This window comes from Saccostrea echinata, unplaced genomic scaffold, assembly GCF_033153115.1.
Source record: "Saccostrea echinata isolate AGI-Se365-2 ecotype Australia unplaced genomic scaffold, CSIRO_AGI_Sech_v1 ptg000022l, whole genome shotgun sequence".
Lineage (NCBI taxonomy): Eukaryota > Metazoa > Mollusca > Bivalvia > Ostreida > Ostreidae > Saccostrea > Saccostrea echinata.
The window spans coordinates 7,956,993-7,981,118 of record NW_026889771.1 but is presented as its reverse complement, the minus strand read 5'-3'; the positions used below and the strand labels follow the sequence as shown (position 1 = coordinate 7,981,118).

At 33.5% G+C, this 24,126-nt stretch overlaps 1 protein-coding gene across 1 annotated transcript in view; it reads left to right on the top strand.

Annotated features, from left to right (window-relative positions):
* The window catches only part of LOC133190332 (thioredoxin domain-containing protein 11-like), a 36,016-nt gene extending 13,816 nt beyond the window's left edge, over positions 1-22,200 (top strand). Inside the window, exons 8-14 of the mRNA XM_061325894.1 lie at positions 10,083-10,214; positions 10,401-11,150; positions 11,274-11,322; positions 11,524-11,678; positions 13,452-13,564; positions 13,701-13,781; positions 20,577-22,200. Coding sequence (XP_061181878.1) covers positions 10,083-10,214; positions 10,401-11,150; positions 11,274-11,322; positions 11,524-11,678; positions 13,452-13,564; positions 13,701-13,781; positions 20,577-21,021 — 1,725 coding nt within the window. The 3' untranslated portion in view covers positions 21,022-22,200. The remainder of the gene's footprint in view (positions 1-10,082; positions 10,215-10,400; positions 11,151-11,273; positions 11,323-11,523; positions 11,679-13,451; positions 13,565-13,700; positions 13,782-20,576) is intronic.
* Positions 22,201-24,126: the final 1,926 nt, after the last annotated feature.

Here is a 24,126-nt window from a genome sequence, read left to right as displayed (position 1 = left end):
ATTATATGTGAAATGTTACTGAGGTCAGCCAAGTCTAGTAAGTCATGATGTTGAAGTACATGTACATGTAAGGTCTTGTGAATACATGTATGAGGTCAGGTTGATAAGATATTTTGTACCAAAAGCACATACTGAGCCAAGACCCCATTTTACAAAAGAATTTAAAACTGAGACCAAAATATGTTTAACGACTAAGACCCAGATATGTTTTTTTGCAAATTATTGTGTACATTAAACTTTTCAGAAGTATAAGCAAGATGTTAGAAACACTTACATTTACTGATCATGATTTCTTTTGTAATAGCACCCATGTATGTAAATCAGTCATGAAGCTAGGTCTTAATTAGCTAGAAACCATAGCAAAACTGACCAAGTATTCATAAAGAAAACAGAAAACCTTATTCATGAGGACACATATTAATAATTCTTTTTAAATGTCTTATTTTAAGCTGTATGCAGAACATGTGTTTCTAAACACAAAGCAGATCTCGGTCTTGGTGAACAAGTTGTGGAAGAAATAAAAGGTAATTACTTTTATTAGTATATCATAAATATTTCCAGTTTATTGGCATTAGGGATGGATCCATGTTTTTTTTTCTGTTTTTGGTGGTTGGAGTTGGGGGGTTATGGATTGACCAAATTATGCATTCCAAACAAGACAAGTAATATGGGATGTGTCCCTCATTATATACAGGTCCATGTTTGCACCGCTCCTGATTTGTATTGTTTGAATGGACTTTTGAGCTTGAATACTGTTTGTTATCTCCATATATTTCCTTTTCACTTAGACAGAGTTGAGCAGCTGACCATGTCAACTAGTGCCTCATTACCTTCACCTAATCTGAGAGACTGCACTGAAGTCAATGGTATGTTGTTTGTGAATAGTTTCCTTAAACTTTCAGACTATTTATACAAAATTTTTAATTAAAAAACATTTATATCTTTAGGTCACCTGAGTTTTTCAGGTGACATTTTGCTATCAATTTTTGTCTGTTGTCCTTCCTTTGTATTGCATTGGCAATTTTTATGCCCCGCAATGAATATGGCCGGGGCATATAGTGTTTGTCATGTCCGTCTTCTGTCCTTCTGTCCTTCCGTCACACTTTCAAAGAAACTGTCCAAGATATTTTTATCAACCTTCATATGCTGATGGATATTGATGAGAGCTATGCAACTGCATCAACATTTTTTGACCTTGACCTTTCCTTTGACCTTGATCTCACTTTTCTTAAATTAGTGTTTAGCTCAGTTTTAAAAATACCATTCAAGATGGTGTAATCAAACTTCATATGTTGATACATACTGATGTAAGCTATTCAACTGCATCAACATTTTTTGACCTTGACCTTTCTTTAGACCTTGACCTCACTTTTCTTAAATTAGTGTTTAGCTCAGTTTTAATGAAACCATTCAAGATATTTTTAACAAACTTCATATGCTGATACATACTGATGAGAGCTATTCAACTGCATCAGTTTTTTTTTACCTTGACCTTTCCTTTGACCTTGACTTCACTTTTCCTAAATAAGTTTTTAGCTCAGTTTTAAAGATGTCATTCAAGATAGTGTTATCAAACTTCATATGCTGATACATACTGATGAGAGCTATTCAACTGCATCAACATTTTTGACCTTGACCTTTCCTTTGACCTCACTTTTCTTAAATTAGTGTCATACTTCATATGCTCATACATACTGATGATAGCTATTCAACTGCATCAATATATTTTGACCTTGACCTTTCCTTTGACCTTGACCTCACTTTTCTTAAATAAGTGTTTAGCTCAGTTTTAAAGAAACCATTCATAATATTTTTATCAAACTTCATATGCTAATACATACTGATGTAACCTTTTCAACTGCAACAACAATTATTGACCTTGACCTTTCTTTTGACCTTGACCTCACTTTTCTTAAATTAGTGTCAAACTTCATATGCTGATACATACTGATGTAAGCTATTTAACTGCATCAATATTTTTTCACCTTGACCTTTCCTTTGACCTTGACCTTACTTTTCTCAAATTGTGTTAAAATGTTGCATTATTAATATACCCTCGGCGGGGCATTCATGTCCTATGGACATATTTCTAGTTTTCAAGTATTTTCAGCTTCTCTTTTGACAGACACACAAAAGATTGAGATTTAATTTCTCCTTGCTTTCACAAAAGTGGGAACAAAAATCTTTTTCTAGCAGGCATATTGTTTGTATGATAATAATGAATAGTTAGCACACTACAAAAATTATGAAATTCATGTATCCCAGGTCAAAGTACAAGGCCCAGAGAGGGGCTAAATTTGTCATACATTGAAATTTATCAAATGGTAAACCTTGCATGGTTATGATGAGCAAGGATACCTCTTCCAAAATTATGAAATTCATAGCTCATATTTTTTTGCCCATGAGTATTAAGCAAACATATTTAGTACATGGTTATGATGAGAAAGAGTGATTAGTTTTCTGAAAGTGCTTAAGCACTACTGTTTTGTTTAGTCAGAATGGTGATTGTAACGTGGGAGCAAGTACAGGCAAGAAAATAGATCTACTTCAGATTTGTTACTGAGCACCAGATTAATTATTTTGTTGATTCCTGGTCATCCTAATTGTCTTCCATTTTGACAAGATAGTTTCATCTTTATGTTTATTTTCTTTTACTCTATACTTCTATGGATCATTTGCAATTTTGTATTATATTCAGGTGACCGTTAAGGCCCATGGGCTACTTGTTTTTGTAATCATTATTAATTATATATAAAATTTAAATACTTCATAAGATGAATGCTCTACATTTTCAGATGTTAACAATAATGTTAACCCTGCTGAAGAAACTGATGTAGTATCACGTGTCTCTCAGACAAATGAACTTGACCAAGGTCAGCATATACAAATAACCGGGTTTATTTTACAATGGACATTGTAATGAAATTTCTCCTATACTGAAACCATTTTAAGTGACCTTATTAAAATAAATTTATTTGAAATCCTTATGATGAAAAGCTCTAAAGCTCAAGCGAATTTTTCTGAGCTACTACTAAGAATAAAGCCCATAGTCCACAAGACACCTGATTTACCTTTGGCCATGTTCTGAAGGTGTTTAAATACTTGTACATGTATTTCCTTCTTTATCCCCATTTACCAATTTTGACCCCCAGATTGTGACCACACCTTAGTCTCAAACAGTTTGTGATTAAATAAGAATCCATACATAATGGGATGCTTCAAAATGAATATGACTAAAAAGGCCTTGATGTTCTGGAAAAAAAAAGTTTTAAAGAATATTTTACTCCTTTATACATGCCTTAATATGCAAAATTTGATACCCAATTTAGCCCTGGTCCAACCAAAGAAACCATAAAAATTTGAGAGAAAAAAAAAATAAATCCACACAATATTAGAATGTTTGGATATCAATATATTTATAATTTACTGACTGATTATGTCTGTTTTCATATCTGTACAATGGTGCAAGAATGAAAAAAAAATTTAGACATTCCTAGTAAGAACTGTTAACATCATTTCATATATGTCAAAGAAATTTATGCAAAAAACGTACTGCAAAGTTTTACAAACTTGATCCCCAAATAAGTGCTACTAGTATTTCTTTTTCTCTTATACTCATCACCCTTCATCAGTTGTATGTAAATAATTATATTTTTATTTTTTACAGATATCATGATGTCAGATAGTGAATCTCTGCATTTGTCTCAGTCCACTGCAGCATCAAATTGGTCAGATATGCAAAAGTCTTTAAGGGAGAAGTACAATGATGCAATGCAAATGTTGACAAACGGCCACTTGGAATGCCTACGCTCCCAAGTAAGCCAACCTCTGCAGGACTTGCAGTACTCAACAAGAGCATATTATGTGCGTCATGCAAAAGCTGCTTTTGAATATATTTGTGACATCATTGCTCCTGGCCAGAGTCAACAACTCCTTGATGAAGTGATCAACAGCTACAAAGGCTCAGCCATATTCCATCAAGATTCAATGACAGACACAGTAATTGAGGCATACAAGAAGGCTACAGATCATACAACTCGCACTCAGATTCTATCCCTAATTGCAAGTAAATATAGCAAATCCATACTGTTGAGGATGATTGAGGGTTTGACAATCCACCATATAGATGTGGCAAGAAAACATGCAGCAACCTTCTGGCCTGGACATTATGTTGCACCACCTAAAATTGTACGGATAAGAATTTCAAAAGGGAGAATCCAGCACTTCGTAGAATTCATATCAGCTCCTATGTACCTCCACACAGTGAGTTTTGGTTCCAAACACTTGAAACTCTCATCAGGATTGGAGGTCAAAGTACCTAAAGTAATTCGCACAATGATTGCATCAAGACTCATCAATGCATACATGGCATATTGTCAAAACAATGAAATTGCACCACCATCAAGGGCAACTCTATACAAGATAGTGAAAGTTTGTGCAGCTTCACAGTTGAAGTCATTACATGGTATTGACAACCTTGCGAGTGAAGGGGAATTGGGAATTTCCACCATTGAAAAAGCATTAGAAAAGTTATCTGAAGTAGGACTTCATGACGGAAAAGTGAAAGACTTCAAGAATCAATTACAAGCTGTAAAACTGCATCTGAAGAACGAATTCAAAACACACCTCAGCACAAAAAGCACATGCATTGAACATTGCATGCAATATGCTCTATCTGATTTGCCATGTGACCATCAACATTCAGAGACCTGCATATCTTGCCGACAAATAAAAAATGTCACCACTGACATTGCTCAGTGCCTTGAAGATGTTCACTGTGATGCAAGTGTTAAAGAGGAAATTCAACATGATGTAGAGTTATCGTGTGAGAAAATTGTGAACTGACGAGATCACTGCATACGAACTGTTAATCAGGATGCCTGTAAAAGTGATATTCTGAACAATCTTAAAGATGATCAAGGACTCATAATTATTGACTGGGCTATGAAATATTTGCCACAGACATTTAGAGAAACTCGGAGTGAATGGTATGGAAAGCAAGGGATCAGTTGGCATGTTTCATGTGTACTCTTACGAAGAAATGATGCAGAAGATGATGAATCAGTGGACATCCTTTCTTATGTGCACCTTCTTCAACATGGCACACAGGGTTGGTTCACAGTTTCAAAAATCCTGATCCACATTTTGCAGATGCTTCATGAGAGTCACCCACATTTGAAAGAAGTTTATTTGCGCTCTGATAATGCAGGATGCTATCACTGTCTTCCCCTTCTGACATGCCTCTGGAAATTAAGGAACAACATGCATGTAACAATCAGAGAATATAATTTCAGTGAAGCCCAGTCAGAAAAGGTTTTGTGCGACTCTCGCACAGGAAGTTGTAGAATGCACATCTTGAATTACATCAATGAAGGCAATGATGTTACAAATGTGTACGAGATGAAAGATGCACTTGAGAGTCATGGGGGAGTCCGGAATACATTAACTTCCATAATTGATGTGGACATGAACGCCCAGCCTATACTATCTGGTCAACTGAAGATTGCCATAAGTCAGTACAACAACTTCATCTTTAAAGACTATGGTATTTTGGCATTCAAGTCTTATGGTTTTGGAGAGCAATTTATTTCATCTGAAAAGCTTGAAGCAGTTACAAAAAATATGGTGGACATCCCAGAAGCTGTGGTATGTTGTAATTTTCATTTGCTTCATATAGCACAATCTTGGTATTATTCTATTAATGAATTTAACACATATGTTTTTTTTTCTTACTTTAGTTCATTTTTTTTATGCACACAGATTGTTGCAAACCCAAAGCCACCCTCTGAGAAGACAAGACAAAGAAAATCTACAAGTCGTTTACTGTCATGTTGTGATCCTGACTGTGTAAAAGAGTTCAGAAAGGAGAATCAACTGCTTAACCACCTAGCAGTTGGTAATCATGTTTATGACAATGAAAAGACCGACAACATACTGGACACTTCAAAGAGAATGTGGGCAGAAGAATGCACCAAAATCAGATCTACTCAGCCCAGTGTCAGTGTGGAAACATGTGATATGAACCCTGCTGAAGAAGTCTCGTATGAGACACTGGCATATGCACTGAAGCAGCGGAAGAAAAATACAAGGTTTTCAAGTAAGGTGAAAAAGTATTTGCTTGAGATTTATGATGAAGGAGAGAAAACCGGCCGAAAAGCCAATCCATACACTGTAAGCAGACAGATCCGATCTGAAAAAGACTTTGATGGGGAGAGACGTTTTAGCCCAAGTGAATGGTTGACACACCAACAAATCAGAGGTGTTTTTGCAGGTTTTGTTTTAAAAAAAACAAAGAATGCTAAGCTGTACTTTCCAAACAAAGCGCTTGAAGTTGGAGGAGGTCAACGATGAGCAGGATGTCGAAATACTAGAAAATATCATAAATAGTCTTCAGGCAGCGGAACAATTTGATAGTGTCCAAGCAATAGCCAATGAACTAGCGGAATAAATGGCTGTCACAGGAACTCATTGTTTGAGTTCAATGTTTTTTTTAGATTTACTTGAATAATGTTTTTATAATAATACTCAGATGTGTATTCCCCATATGTAATTACATGTACTTCATTACATTCATTTTTGTTGGGATGAACTTCTAGGGTTTCCACAGAATATATCATTTTGTTGAGATGTTATTTCATTGATATACTGTAATTTTTTCAAAAGAATGAAAGTACATTTTTCTGGATATTTTATTTCTTCAGAAACATGGTACATGTACTGGGGTAAAATAACTTTGCAGAATTTTAGTGTAGAATTTTGAATGTATTTTTTTTTTCTCTTTATAAAGCTCTCTTTACAGATTTCATAGATGTACAGTCATATTACATATAGTATTACTTGAATTTATAACATGGTGGTTAAGTCAATCCATTCACATATAAAGTCATGTTGTCTTTGAGGATGCAAACAATACTAGTAGTTTTATGGTAAGGAACTTGTACTTATTCTTGTTTTAAATTTTTAGCAAGTAAATTGTTGCTATGCTTTAGCCACCATGTTGCTATGCACCTCAAAGGATTATTGGTCTCATAAGTAGACTTCAACCCAAATTTCCCCATAACATACATGCCTATGGAGCTCATTATTTTATCATACTCTCCTTCTCTCCTTGAACTCTACTTCCTGAAGATATTGTGTGAGGTACATGTAAATACAGATGTCTACATTATGTTATAATGGGAAAAAACTCCCTCCCACCCCTATGAGGTTTGAAAATAAATGTATGAATGGTATAATCTTTGCAGAATGTCGTAATTGAGGCAAAATTGATATTTTTATACTAAGTGTAGATTATTATGTTCATTTTACAAAATATGTAGCAAATATTTAGATTTGTAAAATAAAAGAACTAGGTCCAATATGGGCTAAAATTGGCCTTGTTGATTTTAAAAAATGGTGTAAGTTTGTTTTCATCATAACTTCGTTATATTTTATTATCCGACAAATTCCAATTTCTGATAGAAACACTATGTAATGACCTTTTAAGGAACAAAAAGAAATTTCTCTCTCAACTGTCTATCAGGTATTATGGCTCTTAGAATTAAGGCAAGAAAAATCTATTTTTAGAACATCATGAGATTGTTAGAGTTGTCTCTCATTAAAAGTTTAATAAATTTAGAATTTTTATAATGGAAATGATTAACACTGTTCATATATGTACAAATATCCCATATATTTTCCCTGAAATTTGTTTATTATGAAGTAAAGCTATAAAGGAAACTGGTATTTTTTCATGTGTTTTATAACATTATAGCAATTTGCCAATGACAAACATAGATGGCACTCATGTACACTGTGCTAATTACCAGATTTTGACCAAATTTGCAGAAAAGTCTTACAATACATTGAAATGAATAAATATGATAATGGGTTGTGAAATTGAGAACCTAACATGAATAGCTCTCTGCATGGTTTTCTCGTAGACTGCCTCTTAATAAGATTAATTTAATTTATATTTTTAAATACAATAAAATCCAGATATTTCAACAGTTCTACTTTTTGATTCTGATCACTTTAATATTCAACATACCATTCCACTTTTGTCTTAAAAGTTTGATTTTGACAGCTGACAAGATGGTGTTTACAGTATCATGTATCAAACAAAGACCAGTGGTCTCTGTGTACTAAGAGATATATACATTTAAATGTAACTTAACAATAACTTTTATTTGGTATGTTTTACTGTAATGATCCCTTTGGTTAATATAGGGAAAATAAGAGAATAGTTTTTTTATCAGGTATATTATATACCAGGTTATAATTTGAAATTAAAAATTTAGTAAGATTAAGATCATATTTATAGGCAAATATTCTATAGTGAGTTAGAATGTAGATTTAATATTTGTTGAAGTCATACATGTAATTACAAGGGCAATAGTAAGCACAACTGAGGTCAAAAGTTTCAAGTCACTGTAGAATTTATGACTCGGGCTAGCATTGTGGCCCATGGACCCCTGTTTTTCTTATAGATGTGTATCAGAAGCATGAAAACTTTTATGACTCTATCATTTCTAAGATTTTTCACTCAGATGAGATCTAGTTATTAGAAATTTAATGCAGCTGATGCCATATAAAGTTTTACTACCATAGAAATAAATTCTTCATGGCACGTTAAAGGTGCTGTTAGTGTTGTTCAGTACTGATAATCACCAGGGTATTATGTATGCCACGTAAATGGATTCTCAAAGGAGTTAGGTTTCAGTAGCATAACATTGTTAGATTGCTGGTTATTACACCCATTAGCCATATTTTATGAATTTTTATACTATGAAAATTGAATTCACTTTCCTTAAAATTGCCTTAATGAAGTTGCATAAAATTTTATGATGAAAGCATTCAAATTGAGCAGTCATGAATTCTATGAATACTGGTACATATAGTTTTTAAATCTCTGCAAATGTTAGAAATGAAAACAGTATCAAATCATTTCACCATCACATCTTCACCAGAAAATTTATTCAAACATTTCTAAAGCTTTAATAGCTACTATTAAGGAAATTTAAATGTTTGTTATTTTGTAATTATTAATTTGCAGAATTATTAGAAGGTGAAAAAACATGCACCTTGAATTTATGCACTTAAACATAAATATGAGTTTGAAAGTAATGCATGATTACCATTTTCATCTAACACATGTATTTATTAATAAGTCTGCTGAACTTTGAAATACATTAATTGCCTTTCAGTGAGTATTTGTATGCTCAGAAGCTTAGGTCCATTGCTTAACACATGTTAAAGGTCAAAGTCAGAAAGGATTTTTTTCAAAGCTGATTCACAATACAGATTGCTTAAATTGTAATCATCTTTAAGATTATCTCTAGAATTTATTACTTTAAAATATACTAAATCTGTATCAAAATTTTATGTGATAGAAATATTTGTAAGCTATATATGTCAGTCTCATAATATTTAAGTATACAAGCTTGAGATGTACAATTATTAATTAGAGAAATGCTTGCTATTTTAAAATAATTTAATTTTGTTTGTATTCTAGCCCCTGATTGGTTAATATCCAAAAAGGAACACAAATTATTTCTGTATAACCTGGTTTGGTATGGGGACACACCCCCCTGACAACCAGCTGAATCATCTGTATCCATACAATCCTCTCATTTCCAGTCCTCGGGATTCATGGAAAATTCCAGATTTAATAAATGTACCTTTAACTTCAAACAATAATTCGATCTTACCACATGTAAACAAACAACAAGGCTGCTAGGCCTATGTATCAGTTTTTACCTCCCCTTGCTTCCCATCACTTCCGTTACTTCCGTTACTACGTTTGTATTATTGAGCAGCAAATTTGAACTAATAAAAAACAACGAAATTTTACACCCATAGTTATTTAATGATTTTAAAATTAAATTATAAGGAATGACTCAAATTCTTGGCCAAATTATTCGAGTATAACCTGGTTTGGGTCAGTTTACGCTGTTTTATAATTCGCTTTGCAGATTATAAAGCGTAAACTGACCCAAACCAGGTTATACTCGAATAATTTGGCCAAGAATTAGAGTCATTCCTAAATAATATTTAAGGAAGAGGAAGACTTTATTATGATTTCTATTCGTGTGTCTTTACAGCCTATTGTCCAGTGGCTGAATTTGCCTGGACACAAAAGTCTAGAGCTGTCCACAGCCATTGATAAGAGACCAGCTTTATTGGTGTTTGCTCCTGTTAATCATGTACACCCTACCAACTACTACCTGAATATGGTAAACTAAATTCTCTGAATTTGTTCTCAGTTTAATACATATATCCATAATATGTTTTCTGAATTAGGTCTTAAATGATTTTGTTTGATTAAGGAATGAATCTTATTATGAAAGAGATACACTGTAGTATTGTTATTCTATTACATCATTGTAAGTTTCTTTCTAAATGGTAGATCCTTTTTACAGGTGAGGGAAGTAGGCCTGCTGTACCATTATTGTCATGAGGTACCCTACCTGGAGTTCTTTCTACGACAGAGTATGAGGGACAGAGCCCATGTTTTCCAGAGTTACGCAGACCAACAGAAACTCTGTAAAAACTTCTACGAGGTCCAGGAAAAGCAGTTTTCTTATCCTGACAGGAACTGTTGTGTGTCACTTGTAGGAGCAGACAACAACCTACATAATTCCAAGAAAATTTGTGATTTCTGCCGATACATGGAGAAAAAATTGACTCCAGCTTTGCCCCAGTCTTGTAACCTGGGGCCATCTTTGTTGTTTGCAGAGGATGCAGTGTTTGGTAGCCGCATCCAGGCGCCATTCTGTTTAGATGCTTTAGATAATTATAATACCAACGAATACAGAACATTGTGTTGCAGAGAATGCAAAATAGATATATCTTATAAATCGTGTGCTTCCATTTCATCAAGAAGAAGCAATGACAATTTTGTTCGCCAAAGTAAATCCTCACTGAAGAAAAATATATGCAGGAAATTGACTCTGCAAAAGACTCAGAATTTATTAAAGCCAAGCCAGTTTATCCGAGACTTTGAGGCCAGTTTTATCCCTGTGAATTTTACTGGTTCTGCTTGCAGGACAAACAGAACCTTAAGTCTGTATTTCTTAGACACGTCATTAAATTCAGCTTTATTAGAGAAACTAAATGTTCTCAGATCTGTTGCAATACAGAAGCCTTTTGTGATAATTATTGATAAAAAGGTAAATATAAACATATATGTCATTTTTAAGTTTTAATTAATGACTTTGCTGGATGTTCATGATTTTATGTAAGAAATAACAATTGTGTTCAGAGGTTGTAATGTGTAAATCCCTCACTTTCAGAATGAAGCTAATTTTATTCTCAGGGAATCTTTCTCTAGAAAAAACTTAGGTAAGTCTATTATTTAGTAATTTAATTAGTAGTTTTGTTTTATTGCATTTGTAATTTTGAAGGTTACTTGCATTAGTTTTACTCATCATTTCCCCTTCCAAAAGTACCCTATAATTACTATAAATCTCACTTTGAATTTACTCAACTTATACTATGACAGTGCCATTTATGAAACATACAGTATATTTTATTATTTTGCAGCAAATTTTATTCAGAATTATACAGAGAGTGCATTAGAGCGCCACCTGCGTTCAGAAAGTCCCAAGCAGTCCTGTGATACGAGGTCACATGATGATATTTGTGTACAGGAAGTCACTTCTCAGACATTCCATTCTGTAGTCATGCAGCAAGAAAAAGTAAGCAAAGTGTTAGATATGGATATCTCTCAGTGTATCTTAGATAAACATCACTAAATACATGTAATTACAACTTTTTTTTTCAATAGATGGATATTGGCACAAGTTGAATTTTTAAATGCCTGAGCTTCAAGCACATGGCAAAACCAATGAGTGCCAATATTCTTCAGTCTAACTTTATTAATACACTGTATCTCCTTTATTGTATTGCTTACACATTTTTAGTGGTTTAAGAGTCTGTATTTAATATCTCATTTTTATTTTGTAGTAGCAATTAATGCATAATTTTTTGCCATGTTGATTCAATGAAATCAGCAAAATGTATGACAGATTTAGAACATCTCAAGTCTCATCAAATTTGATTCCTCAATATTGTGTGATAGCAGTACATGTATAACATTCATTTGGACAATATAACAAGAAATTTATAAAAATCAAAGTGCCTGTTTCACTGTAATTTCTGTCCCACAAAACTTTATAAAATTAGATTTGTATGAAATATAAAATGTTTCAAGCATCGAGATCCAGACAATTTGATTGTTTACAGTTTAATTTGCAACATACAGTATCACATCAATTTGTAATTTTTTTTGGGATGCACTGCTTCTTGCAATGGATATTGGTGATACAGTGCTAAGATTGTGTTGGGTCTTGCAAATTAAGACTTGAGATTTTAGATTTTAAATTTTCTAAAAAGAAATGTTTATGGGTCTATGACTACTCATCAAAAGACAACTTGACACTTTCAATCAACAAACCATTCCATCGAAATGGCAACTCATTGACATGCCAAGTCATATAATGGACAACTCATGTATATGACAAGATATTACATGTATCATTCATTGAAACTATGTAAAGAAATACTCAAATAGTTGTATTAACTTAGAATGAACATATTTCAGTATATTTAAATTAGTTTTTTTTCCAATTGGCTTCCAATTGACAAAAATAAAAATAAAAGTAAAAACAATCCACTGAAAACTAGGAAAAACCTGACAGGCGCAGCATTTAGTGCGAATTTTTCAGTCATCTTGGGTAACTATATGATGAGGTCGAAGATCAAATTCATTCAGTTTCTCCTTTATTTCTTGAGAGACTTTTGCACACTTTGGGAGCAAGCAATACACTAAAGGAACAATAATTCCCAAGTAAAGTGCATGTACTGGTGTTTTGTATAACTGATAGAATAGTGAATTAAGGCACTCTTCAAAGGTATCATTATCCTACAGGCACCCAGACTGTGAAATGGATAAAGTACAGCGAAAGAATCTGAAAAACAAATTATTTTTTCATTACAAGTAGTATCAATGAGTTCATTATCTACAAGTTGTCTTTCTGTTACCGGTTGTCTTTCTATTACTGGTCACTTCGACAAGTTTTACTTTTGATCAGTTGATGAATTGTACCTGTTAATAATTAAGTCATCTTTTGACGGGTTGTGTGGTACTGAATTTTTATCTACATGTATACAATAATGTACAGTCAAACCTTGTTATCTCAAACTCAATGGGATAGAGATAAAACTTTGAGATATTTTAGGGTTCAAGATATCCAGGGTACAATACTTAAAGAATAAGGGGTTGGGACTTCCAAATCACTTTTACATATCCATGGTATTTGAGATATCAGTGTTCGACATATCGAAGTTCAACTGTGCATTAATTTTCTTACTGCATATTAAGTTAAAAAAAACCACCTAAATTAATACAGCCAGACTTGAGTATTTTATGTCGAATTGGATTTCAAAGTTTTGTTTTAATTCCATTACAGGATGTTGTATTATTGATCACAGCCAAGTGGTGTGGATTTTGTATAAGTTTTTCACATATATATCTCCAATTAGCAAAATATTTCTCCTTAGCCAAAGACCTCCTGTTTGCAAGGTAAGTCAAGGTCACTCTAACTTGAACATAAAAGTGTTTATGCTTGAAAATTCTTTTATAATAGTAAATAATGATTCATCCAATTTGTATTGTAGATTCAAAGCCTCTGGTTAATGTAAGCTTTCTTTTATTTCAGAATTGATGCAGATAAGAACGATCTCAGGTGGGAGTTTACCTTGGATTCGTATCCCACAATTCTCTTCTTCCCTGCATATAGGTAAGTTATCTAACATACATCTAACATACAACATTCCAGTTTTAGTGATTTATTACTCTCAAGTCTGAAATACAATAGTGATGTGTTCTTAAGGAAGCTCTAAACACTACTCACTGAAGAGTTCTAATTCCATGATAGTTTTATGTAATCTGAGTGATCTGCCCTTTGACAAAAAATGGCATAAACTGAAATCTTCATGAAATGGCATGATTTGAAATAGATTGAAGTATTCTTAGCGTTATATTAAATCAAGATAAAATAATTGAAAACATTACTTGCATATATGGTTTTTCTGCTCATTAATACTTCGCTATCTTTGAACATTTTTTCTGAAGAAATCATGTAGGTATCCTATGTTGAAAATTCTCAAATTCAAAAAAAAAAAAATTTCATTAGTTTTCAGAGCTTCCTTAATTCTAGCCATGATGGCTTTCATTGACACTATGGTTTTTTTTATCCCCTTGCAACAAAGTTGGAGGGGGATATAGTAACACAATTGTGTGTGTGTTTGGGTGAGTAAGTGCATGCATAATGGAAGTTACACAAAAAATTATTTATATTGGGATCAATGTGCCCTTTAGGGGATGCTCCACTTTGAGTTGCCCTTGCTTTTAGTTTGGTTACATATATGTACCAGACTTTGCGGGAGCAATGATAGTTGCCACCAAACTGTCTGAAAATTGAAAGATAATAAATTTTAAAATTGGTCCTTTCAATACCAGTCGCCGAGTATACTTGCCAAAAACAAGAAAAGCGCCTTGTCTTTTTTGATGTGAAACACTGTTTTTTATTATGATAATATCAGCAGTGAATGCATTTTGTAATAACAGTGTGATGGCACTAAGGCATGCAACATTTAACATTAACTGTTGTGAATGGTTGAAGTGATGGATTATCATCAATGATTGGCTACATGGATTGTTCCTCATATGATATTAAAGTCTGAACTCAATTTAGGTCATTGACTGTTGATAAAGAATAAAAGATAGCGTGACACGTATCTCAGAAAGTAAGAGAAACTGTTATGAGGAGCCATTAGAAACAACACCGAGAATTTTGAGACAATTCACTATAAGCTTGTAGAATCCATCCTGTCATGATTATCATTGAACCAGATTTGAAATAGGCCATTCATGTGCCACAAGAGATTGTGTTAACAGATTAAAAGCTTTTCCTGTTTTTATGCCCTGTGTCCCATGAGATCAGAATAAAGGTTGGCCATATAATTTTGAACCCAGTTTCTAATATCTATTCATCAATGGTCTGAAGCTTTTGATGATTTTATGTCACTGAACATTGTTTTACAACTGTAACTGTCACTGTATCACTTTCAAACTGCCTAAATGCTGATGCATTATGTTTAAAAGCAAAGGCTTTGGACAAAGTTAAAGTGATACCCAAAGATTAATGGTCAGAAAAGATTTCCAGGAAGTATTTGTTTCACTAACGTTTTCTTTAACTGAAGTGAAGGGCATAATTGTAGTTTTATAAACTTCTCTTACCTTTTATACCTACATAAAAATGCTTTCTTTAATACAAGAGTATAGACCTGTAAAATGCTATAGTTTGGTGAACAAATTTAAAGTTCATGCAAATGTTTAGATATTTTATATAAACAAAGCTGTAAAGTGCAGTATAAAGTAATGTAATACATATACAGTCAAACCTTGATATCTTGAACCCAATGGGCCTAAGAAGAAAACTAAGAGATATTCAAGGATTCAAGATACTGAAATCAAAATACATAAAGAAATAGTGGTTGGGACTTAATCCCTGTCCAGTCAGATATCCATGATATTTGAGATATTGAGGTTAGCTATTTTATTGATCTATTTTAATGAAATTAAAGGTTGTGAAAAAAATTAGATAAATCTTTCAGTGTGTAGGGATTCATAAAATAACATAATGGAGAAGGAGTGCCCAATGACACATTCCATCACACATTGTTTTGTTTGAGTTGTACAGGCTTAATTCATAGCCTTCATTAGTAACACACACCTCCAATTCAATGCAACAAGATGTGTGTGATTCACATTGTCATCGAGCACATATTTTATGACTTTGATACTTACACATGATGGACACTAACTGTAGTGTCGGATGGCAGTTATAGATGAATGTAATGGTCAGAGAGTGATGGAGGCATAAACTTGTGTCAAACTGCATTAGCAAGACACTTTTTCATTGACATAATTTATAAGATAAAGACCATAATCTTAATAAAGAATGGTGGATAAACACTTCTGCCTGACAGGAAATGGCTATTAAGAGGAGTGCTCTGGGAGACATCTGGTGGGGAATGTAGGCAAAATGGCTGAGGGAGGACTTGGGGAATAAAGAGGGAATCGGAAATATTGATCACAAGTCAGAAAGAGTAATTGTATGATTTATGAATGGTGAAATGAGGGGATATGTTTACTTTGGGAGAGACAAAACTGCCATGGTTCATGTTTAAAACTCTGGAGCAATTGCATAATGGCATTATCATCATGTAAACCATTTCTGATGCACTATTCGGTACGCTTGTTTTACAAAATCAGCACTGTTTAATTCATGCAGCATATTTGACCAAGTTTTCGTAAATGCTGTTAAGCAAGTGTATATATTCACAACAGACTTTTGTTTTCATTCATATGCTGCATGAAATTAGTTTTCTTCTTTAACTTGATTACCTGAATTGAAGGCTCAAGTGAGATAACTACCTATAGATGCAATCTCGTTTTAAAATTCATTATGGCTACAGCTAGCTGCAGAACTGTAGTTCTCTGGCTGAGAAAATTTGGACAGACAAACCAGAAAGCTACAGATCCAAGCATTGTAAAAACCTTCGATTTACGGCAACGCTTTTTTGTCGCTTGCTTCAGGTATGATTTCTTGTATTATATGCCTTTCCTCACTTAAAATATGATATTATTTAATTAACCATATTTTTCTTGTATTTCTGATACTTTATTTATCTTTCAACAGTTACAAACAGCCCTATATAGCCCTGGAATGTCAGCATTCAAAATTCGCATTCCGACATCCATATAAAATAATACGCCCTAAAGGTAAATAAAGTATCAGGAATATATAAGTGTAAAATATATGGTAAATTAACACATACCATACTTAAGCAGGGGAACGCACATAATATACAGTAATACAAGAAATAATACCTGGAGCAAGCGACAAAAAGCATCGCCTTTATCGAAGGTTTTTTCAATGCTTGGATCTGTGGCTCTCTGGTTTGTCTGTCCAAATTTTCTCAGATAGAGAGCTACAGTTCTGTAGCTAGGCTACAGCCTTTATAGTGTGTATGATATAGACATTTAGCAGACTATGAGGTCTATGATCATTAGACCTTGTCATGTGATGTATATTAGAACCTTTCATACTTGAAACTATTCTGTAATTACTGTAGATTCCCAGATATATCAGAGGAATTAATTGTCGTGTAATTTCGCGAGAAGCACCGATCACAAAATAATTACTCGCTTTTATTATTATGGTGCTGAAATGCGTGTAAAATATTTAGATCAAGTGTCTACTCGCAAATTATTGTTCTCGCGATTGATGTCTAATGGCCATTTCGCAATATAAAGTACTCACGTAAAATAAGGAATCTACAGTAATTAGGTGAGTACTTTAGGCCTTTGTATCTGTTTTGATCGTTGAAGAAAAGCAACAAAAACCTTGAAGCTACACATGTGTTTTAAGGTAAAAATGCAAAAATATTTGGTAGACATAGTTTTTTAATTTGAGGAAATATGCACAAAATGATTTATGTGCTGTTATATTGCACTTAATAGCTTTATTTTTAGTGTATTTTGTGCAACTTAAATTGTTTATTTTCTTGATTCACCTCAAAACCAAATTGAATATAAATTAGCCTTCACATTATCATCACTAACGTCACTGTCAAAAACTGAGAGGATAAGCTGAGACATTTCATTGTCTTCACCACCACAACAAAATCTTATCAACATTATTTCAGTATAAGGAAAGACTGATAAAAAATTATGATTAGTTACCATGGGGAACTTCAAGATATGCAGCCTTGTCAAAAATGGTGGTGTTAAATTTTGTGTTGCCACAATGCCTCTGTCTCAGGGGGCCTTATGAATGCTTAAGCTGTATATTAAGAGGACTCCCTAGCAGAAATGAGAAATGGGTTCCTAGTAAAGCATGATTAAAGAGGGCAATAGCTAGAAAATATTCTTGGCAGTAAAATGATGTGTATGCATTCTCACCAGCTAGATATTAGAGATGTATTTGTGGAATGGAGGAGGTGAATTTATGTAAATAGGTTCTGTAATAAAATTATTGGGTTTTGTCCAGATATCAAGATAATGATAAAATGGGGGAAAGTATTTAAATGTAACAAGGGTCACAAATGGTTTCCTCACTGTGCAAAACAGGCAAAAAAAAATTATTTAATCTGTCCATCACTGGTACAAGAATATGTATTCTTTTATTAAGTCTTTGAGACAAGGAATTTGTACTTTTTAAATAATTATATTCTGTAGCATGGTTTTGATAAAAATTGTCATGTATAGCTGTGTTTTACTCAGTGACTCTTGCTCCACAATATTGGTTTGTGCTGATCTCATCTTCATTTTTGACAAGTCAATTACTATACACATGACAGACTAGAATTTGCCTAGTGTTTTAAGCCTGCAGATCTATTTCATTGTCTCTAGCTTCATCACTTTTCATATAATTGGATTTCTGAGTTATTAAAAATTGTATTCAAAGTGATAAACCCATTATCTGTGTACATATTTCTCAAATGGATGTTTGGTAAATGTTTAGATATATAGATGAGAGAGCTTAGAGAATTAAATACACAATATTCTTAAGAGAATTAAGTTTCTGTGCAGATGAAATTGCTTTCAGTTCTATAGCCAAGCCATAATTTGCAAGTAGATATGCCAGTCAGTGCAAAATTTTCTGTTGCCATTTTGAGACCATGCATGAATTGACTGGAATACAAATTGAAATAAAACTTGGCAAAATGATTGGTGCTAATTCTGTTATTTATGTTCACCAATAGTAAAATATAAAGTTTTGTACAGTCTCATAGGTATTTTGCAGTCTGTGTACTTTTGTATTGTGTTGTAGTAGAGTTTAATGTTGATTGTTGCACTAAAGCAATGGATTAAGTAAGAAGTCTTGATTAGTGATCAGTTATGTTTAAATCCTCTGATATCACAAAACAAATCCACCAGTGTGATGCCAGCCAATGGAGAACTGATCTCTAAATTACCACTGAAATTTAATTTCAAATCTTTTCAATTCCCAGAGGAAGATTACCTAGAATCGGTCTTGTCATTCCAAACTGCATTTAATTGGGAATGACTGAAAAATGTGAGGAGATATATCTGGGTCTGCTTGAAGCCTAGTGTTTGTCACTGCTTCCAGTTGTCATCTGCACTTTTCCTATCCCCTTTTCCCAACTGAATGCTAGATTGAAATATTCCTTGATTTTATCTTGCATTGAAGAGAGATGCATCATCGTAACCCCCAATTGCTTGATAGTGGAGGTCCTTTTTAAATTAAAATGCTTGATGGCTTTGTTTTTCCCCAAGAAAATTACATAGAGGCATAAAAGTCTGGTGATATTTTGAAGTAATTGGTATTTGAGGTGCTTTATTAATACAGCCTGTAGCATTCATATACATATCAATGATTTGGTGTAAAGGGGAGTCAGTTATGGTTTAGTCTCATTTGCTTTCTGCAGCCCAGTATCCCCTTCCTGCAAATATTTCAAACTCAGAAAAACTTGATCATGTCTAAATATACTCTTCCTGCAAATATTTCATATTCATAGGAACTCTCATTTTCTTCATTTAGAGATGAAGTAGGACTTGCTCTAGACAATTTTAACACACAGTATTTCACCTAGTTTACACTCTTTAGGTCACTTTAAATGTTTTACTGTATGCTTATCTAGTAAGCAATGTAATCGCTAGTGCAACAAATCAATTGTCAAGGAAATGTATGTATCAATTTAGCATGGAAAATGATGCAATGTAAGTTCTTGTTTTCTCTCTGAGCAGTTAATTTACAAGCACCAATCTCTAGTTTGTACTCTTCCTTAAGCCAGAAAAGTAATTAAAATATTTGGTCTATTTTACGTAAAAGTTTAATGTTGTCCAATGAAAGGTCGGGAATAACACAACAGGCTCTCCTTTAGCAAGAGAAAGCCATTAAGGGGAGTCGCGAGACACACTTATACATCAGTAAACAGCATATATCTCAGTCAAGTTCTTCCATCATCCACATCCCCTTGGAACAATTAAATTTGGGTTTAGCAAAGATTGGACTATAATCCGATCTGGTGCTATCCTTCATCTGTACATAAGTATGATAGATGTTTCATAAAGGGATAAGTTTTTATGAGGTCATGTCACAGAACATTGCTTGAATTCAGTAGATAAGGGCTTGGGAAAGTTCAGACTGTGGACAATATTATTGTCAGATGTTTATATCAGATGTTTTTCCTGAGGCAACATTGTAGCTGTTACCATAGATGTAATAAAGCTATTTTTCATATGAATTTTCAATTGTTCGAAGAAGAAAAAAATACAATTACACGTAATGACTGATAGTTGTAAGATTGATCAGAAAAGTTTGTATAGAAGATGCATGGTCTTTCTTTTCTACTAACCAGTACTTGTGGTACAGACATGTATCATAGAATTCTGCTGAAAGTGGATCAGTCCTGATTCAATACAAAGTTGAACTCTTATACAAAGAAGTATTTACACATGCTTTTAGATGATTTGGTTAACGTTGCATTTTCTCTTGCAGGAAGGAAGACAGTGTGATATTTCCATCCAATGTCTCCAGGACACTACCCAACCTGATCAAGTTCATTTTATCTCATGCCACTAGTGAAGTCAAAACGGACACAGTAGTGGACATTTGCAGTAAAACTTGTGTCAGTCATAACAGGAGGCAGGTCGTACGTGCCATGACGCACCTTAGAGCGAGGAAACGCAACATCAAGAGAAGGCTTAACCTTCTGCTTCAGAGGAGAGCTCAAGGGAGGGTTGTGGTAGAGGGGGGCCTAAGGTCCCTGTGGGTGAGGTACAGGACTGTACAAAGAAAGGTCTGGAAAGCTAGTCTTCTTCAGAAACTGTTGTTTTCTCACACACATGAGAGACTCTCTCAGTCTGTGCTGAAGAAACACTTTGTAGACATTCTGAAAGACAGGGACTTGAAGCAGTACCAAGTAAAACATGATGAATTATGATTGTATTATTCTTATAGGTATATGGTTTAGGTCATTCAAGTACCTGGTAACTTTTTGTTCTACATATACATTTACAATATGGAAAGTCCCTTTTAATTGCTTTTGATTTTGAATGGAATTAGAAACTGTCAGATGAGTAGAGATAAAATACTACATGCAGCTTTATTTTCACCCCCTTTTTTAAGTAGGATAGTGACTTCAAATATAATGTAGTTAAGGTCTCAAATTAATGACATAGGTATTGAAGGAAAACTGCAAACAAAAGAAAAAAAATTTGTTCAAAGCTCAAAATTAATAAATATGAAATAATTATGCTTTTTACAGTGATGTTAATATTTAGAAGTATGTGCACTTAAGCCATATTTTCTTTTTGTTAAGAAAGAAGGCAATATTAATGGTATAAAGGGCTGAATTTTAGCAAATACATTGTTACAATTAATCTGTTTTATTTTAAAAATATATGTATATTTTGTGATAGTGAGTATGTTCTATGATATACATGTATGTGTTTATGTATTCATTTTGTTCACTATGTGCTAATGCTCTAGACTTTTTAAATATTGTGAAATTGTTTGTGTTTGTAAAAGGTGTATCAATGTATTCAAACAAAAAATGCCATTTACAGTGTGGCACTGATAGTGAGGTACTATATAATTTTCCACATCCATTTATTGCCAACAATATCTTATTTTTAGCTCACCTCTACAAAGTTTGGGTAGCTAATGTAATACCTTTGGTGTCTGCTTCAGTGTCCCAGGTTAAACTTTTTTGGAGCAGATTTCTTTCCAAGAACTTCTATACCCTATGTTGATCAGAGATGCATGGAGGATGCATTTAGCATGTTTTATTGTATCAATCAGGTTTTGTTTTCTGCATTTGAGCCAAAAAAAAAATGACCCAGTTATTGCAGCCCGGAGGACCGGGCTGCTCTATACATATAAGTTTAAGTGTTGGTATATGGGGATTGAGGTGGGAGAAGTTATTCAGAATTAAAGGTTTTCTAAACATTAAAAAGATTGTTAATCAGAATGTTCTTTCCCTTTATAAATTACGAGATACACAATATATTTACTTCCATAAAGTGAATCTGTAAAAATATATATGTTTTTCATATTTAATATATAAAGTTGCTTATCATTTACTATCGAAAAAACGACAGGTTCCTTTTTTTAGAACATCGAATTTTATTTATCGCATAAAAACGTAAAAATGTACTTTACACAGTTCGTGTTTTATATTCTTAAAGTGAAAGATATTTTTGAAAATAGGTGATGCATGCGTCTGGTTTCAAATTATATTTTATGCAGCCAACATTTACTTGAGGAATTGATAAAGTTTAAAAGGGTATCGTTTTTGTTCGATTTTCATCCGACTATAAGTTTTCAAAATATTCTCGACTATTGTCTCCATCATTTAGACGCATGCCTTTTTCACACATATCGAAGCGGTTTGATGATAAAGACTTATTTCCATTGTTTACTTTATTTATTTCCCGGGCGACAATTGATGGTTACATCAATGTTTTCTTGTTGTTTTTGGAGTAGGTCTCTTTCCCAAGTAACTATAAGCCCTATGGTGACAAAATTGCATGGATAACACATCTGGTGCTGCACACTACCAGATTTGCTTCAGTTGTTAGATCTGACTACATTTTTTGGATGAATGGCCAGATAAAGTTTTTGAAACAGGTTCATTCTTAAGTAACTGTAAGCCCTGTTGTGACCAAACTTGCAGGGATGATACATCCAGGGATGCACACTACAGACTTGCTTCTGATTTTGGATCTGACCTACATTTTCCAGAGGAGTGGTAAAGTTAAAGTTTTTGGAGCAGTTCAATCTAAAGTAAGTCCTACCTGGACCAGTCTTGAATGTATGATGCATCTAGGGAATCACAATACCATATCTGCTTCAGATGCTGGATTTGACCTATATTTTCCAGAGGAATGACCATGTTAAAGTTTTTAGAGCAGGACCTAATTAACTATAAACATGGTGACTAAACTCGCATGGATGATGCATCGAGGGATAAACACTACCAGACTTGCTTCAGATACTGGATCTGACCTACACTCTACAAATGATTCAATAGTTAAAGTTTTTTTGAGCATGTCCATTCTTTAGTTACTATAAGCCTTCCTTTTGCAAACTTACGTGAGTATTTAAAGAGGTTCATTCCCAGGCTACTTTGAGCCCTATATATGCTGACCTGCAAACTTGCATGGATGGTGTATCTAGGTATGCACACTCCAGGCTTTGCTTGGAAGCTGAATCTTACATTTTACAAATGATGGAACAGAAAAAAGTTTTTGGAGCAAGTCAATTCCTAAGTAACTGAAAATCCTGATCAGACCAAACTAGCATAAATTTTGCATCTAGGGATGCACACTACCAGAATATTTGTTCAGTTTAGGACTTTGACTTACTTAAAGACAACATTCCTTGAGGTGAGCTTTGTACTCTTTGATTACATGTACCTTTGTTTTAATTTTGTATAACTTCTTCCAGTATATTACTGAGGGAAATTTAGAGTTCATTCAAAATTTGGAATCCTTATTTTAAAGAAACAAGTTTATTTAAAAAGTAACTGTCTAGTTTGGTGTATGCGGGAGGTTAAATTTACATGAAGTATGGTAAATCACTCAATTCTTCTGTAGCTCACCAGCTTTTCATGACACCATTTTTTTCTGTTTTCATGATCATAAGAGAGAGCAAACATTCACAAATTTATATGTGTAACCTCAAAAATCAAAGATAATATTGGACGTATTTTTATATTTTCATTTTTGAACTGTTTATTTTTTTCATGCCATATTTGCCTCAAAAGCCATTAATGTGCAACGAAGTTAATTTTTGGGGTACTTTAACAAATAAATACACTGATGAATATGACCATATACTAAGTGGCCTTGCATCTTTTTGTGTTATAAGGTCCTACAGTACATACATTGAGGTCACAAAGGTTTATCACTCTCCAGACATCTCTGTATATATTTATTTTTATCTCAAGTTTCCCTTGTCCTTTGTTCTTCCTTGAAGTACAATACATAATTCTATTTTCCTGTTGAAACCAAATTTTTACTCTTTATTATTATTCAAAGTCATA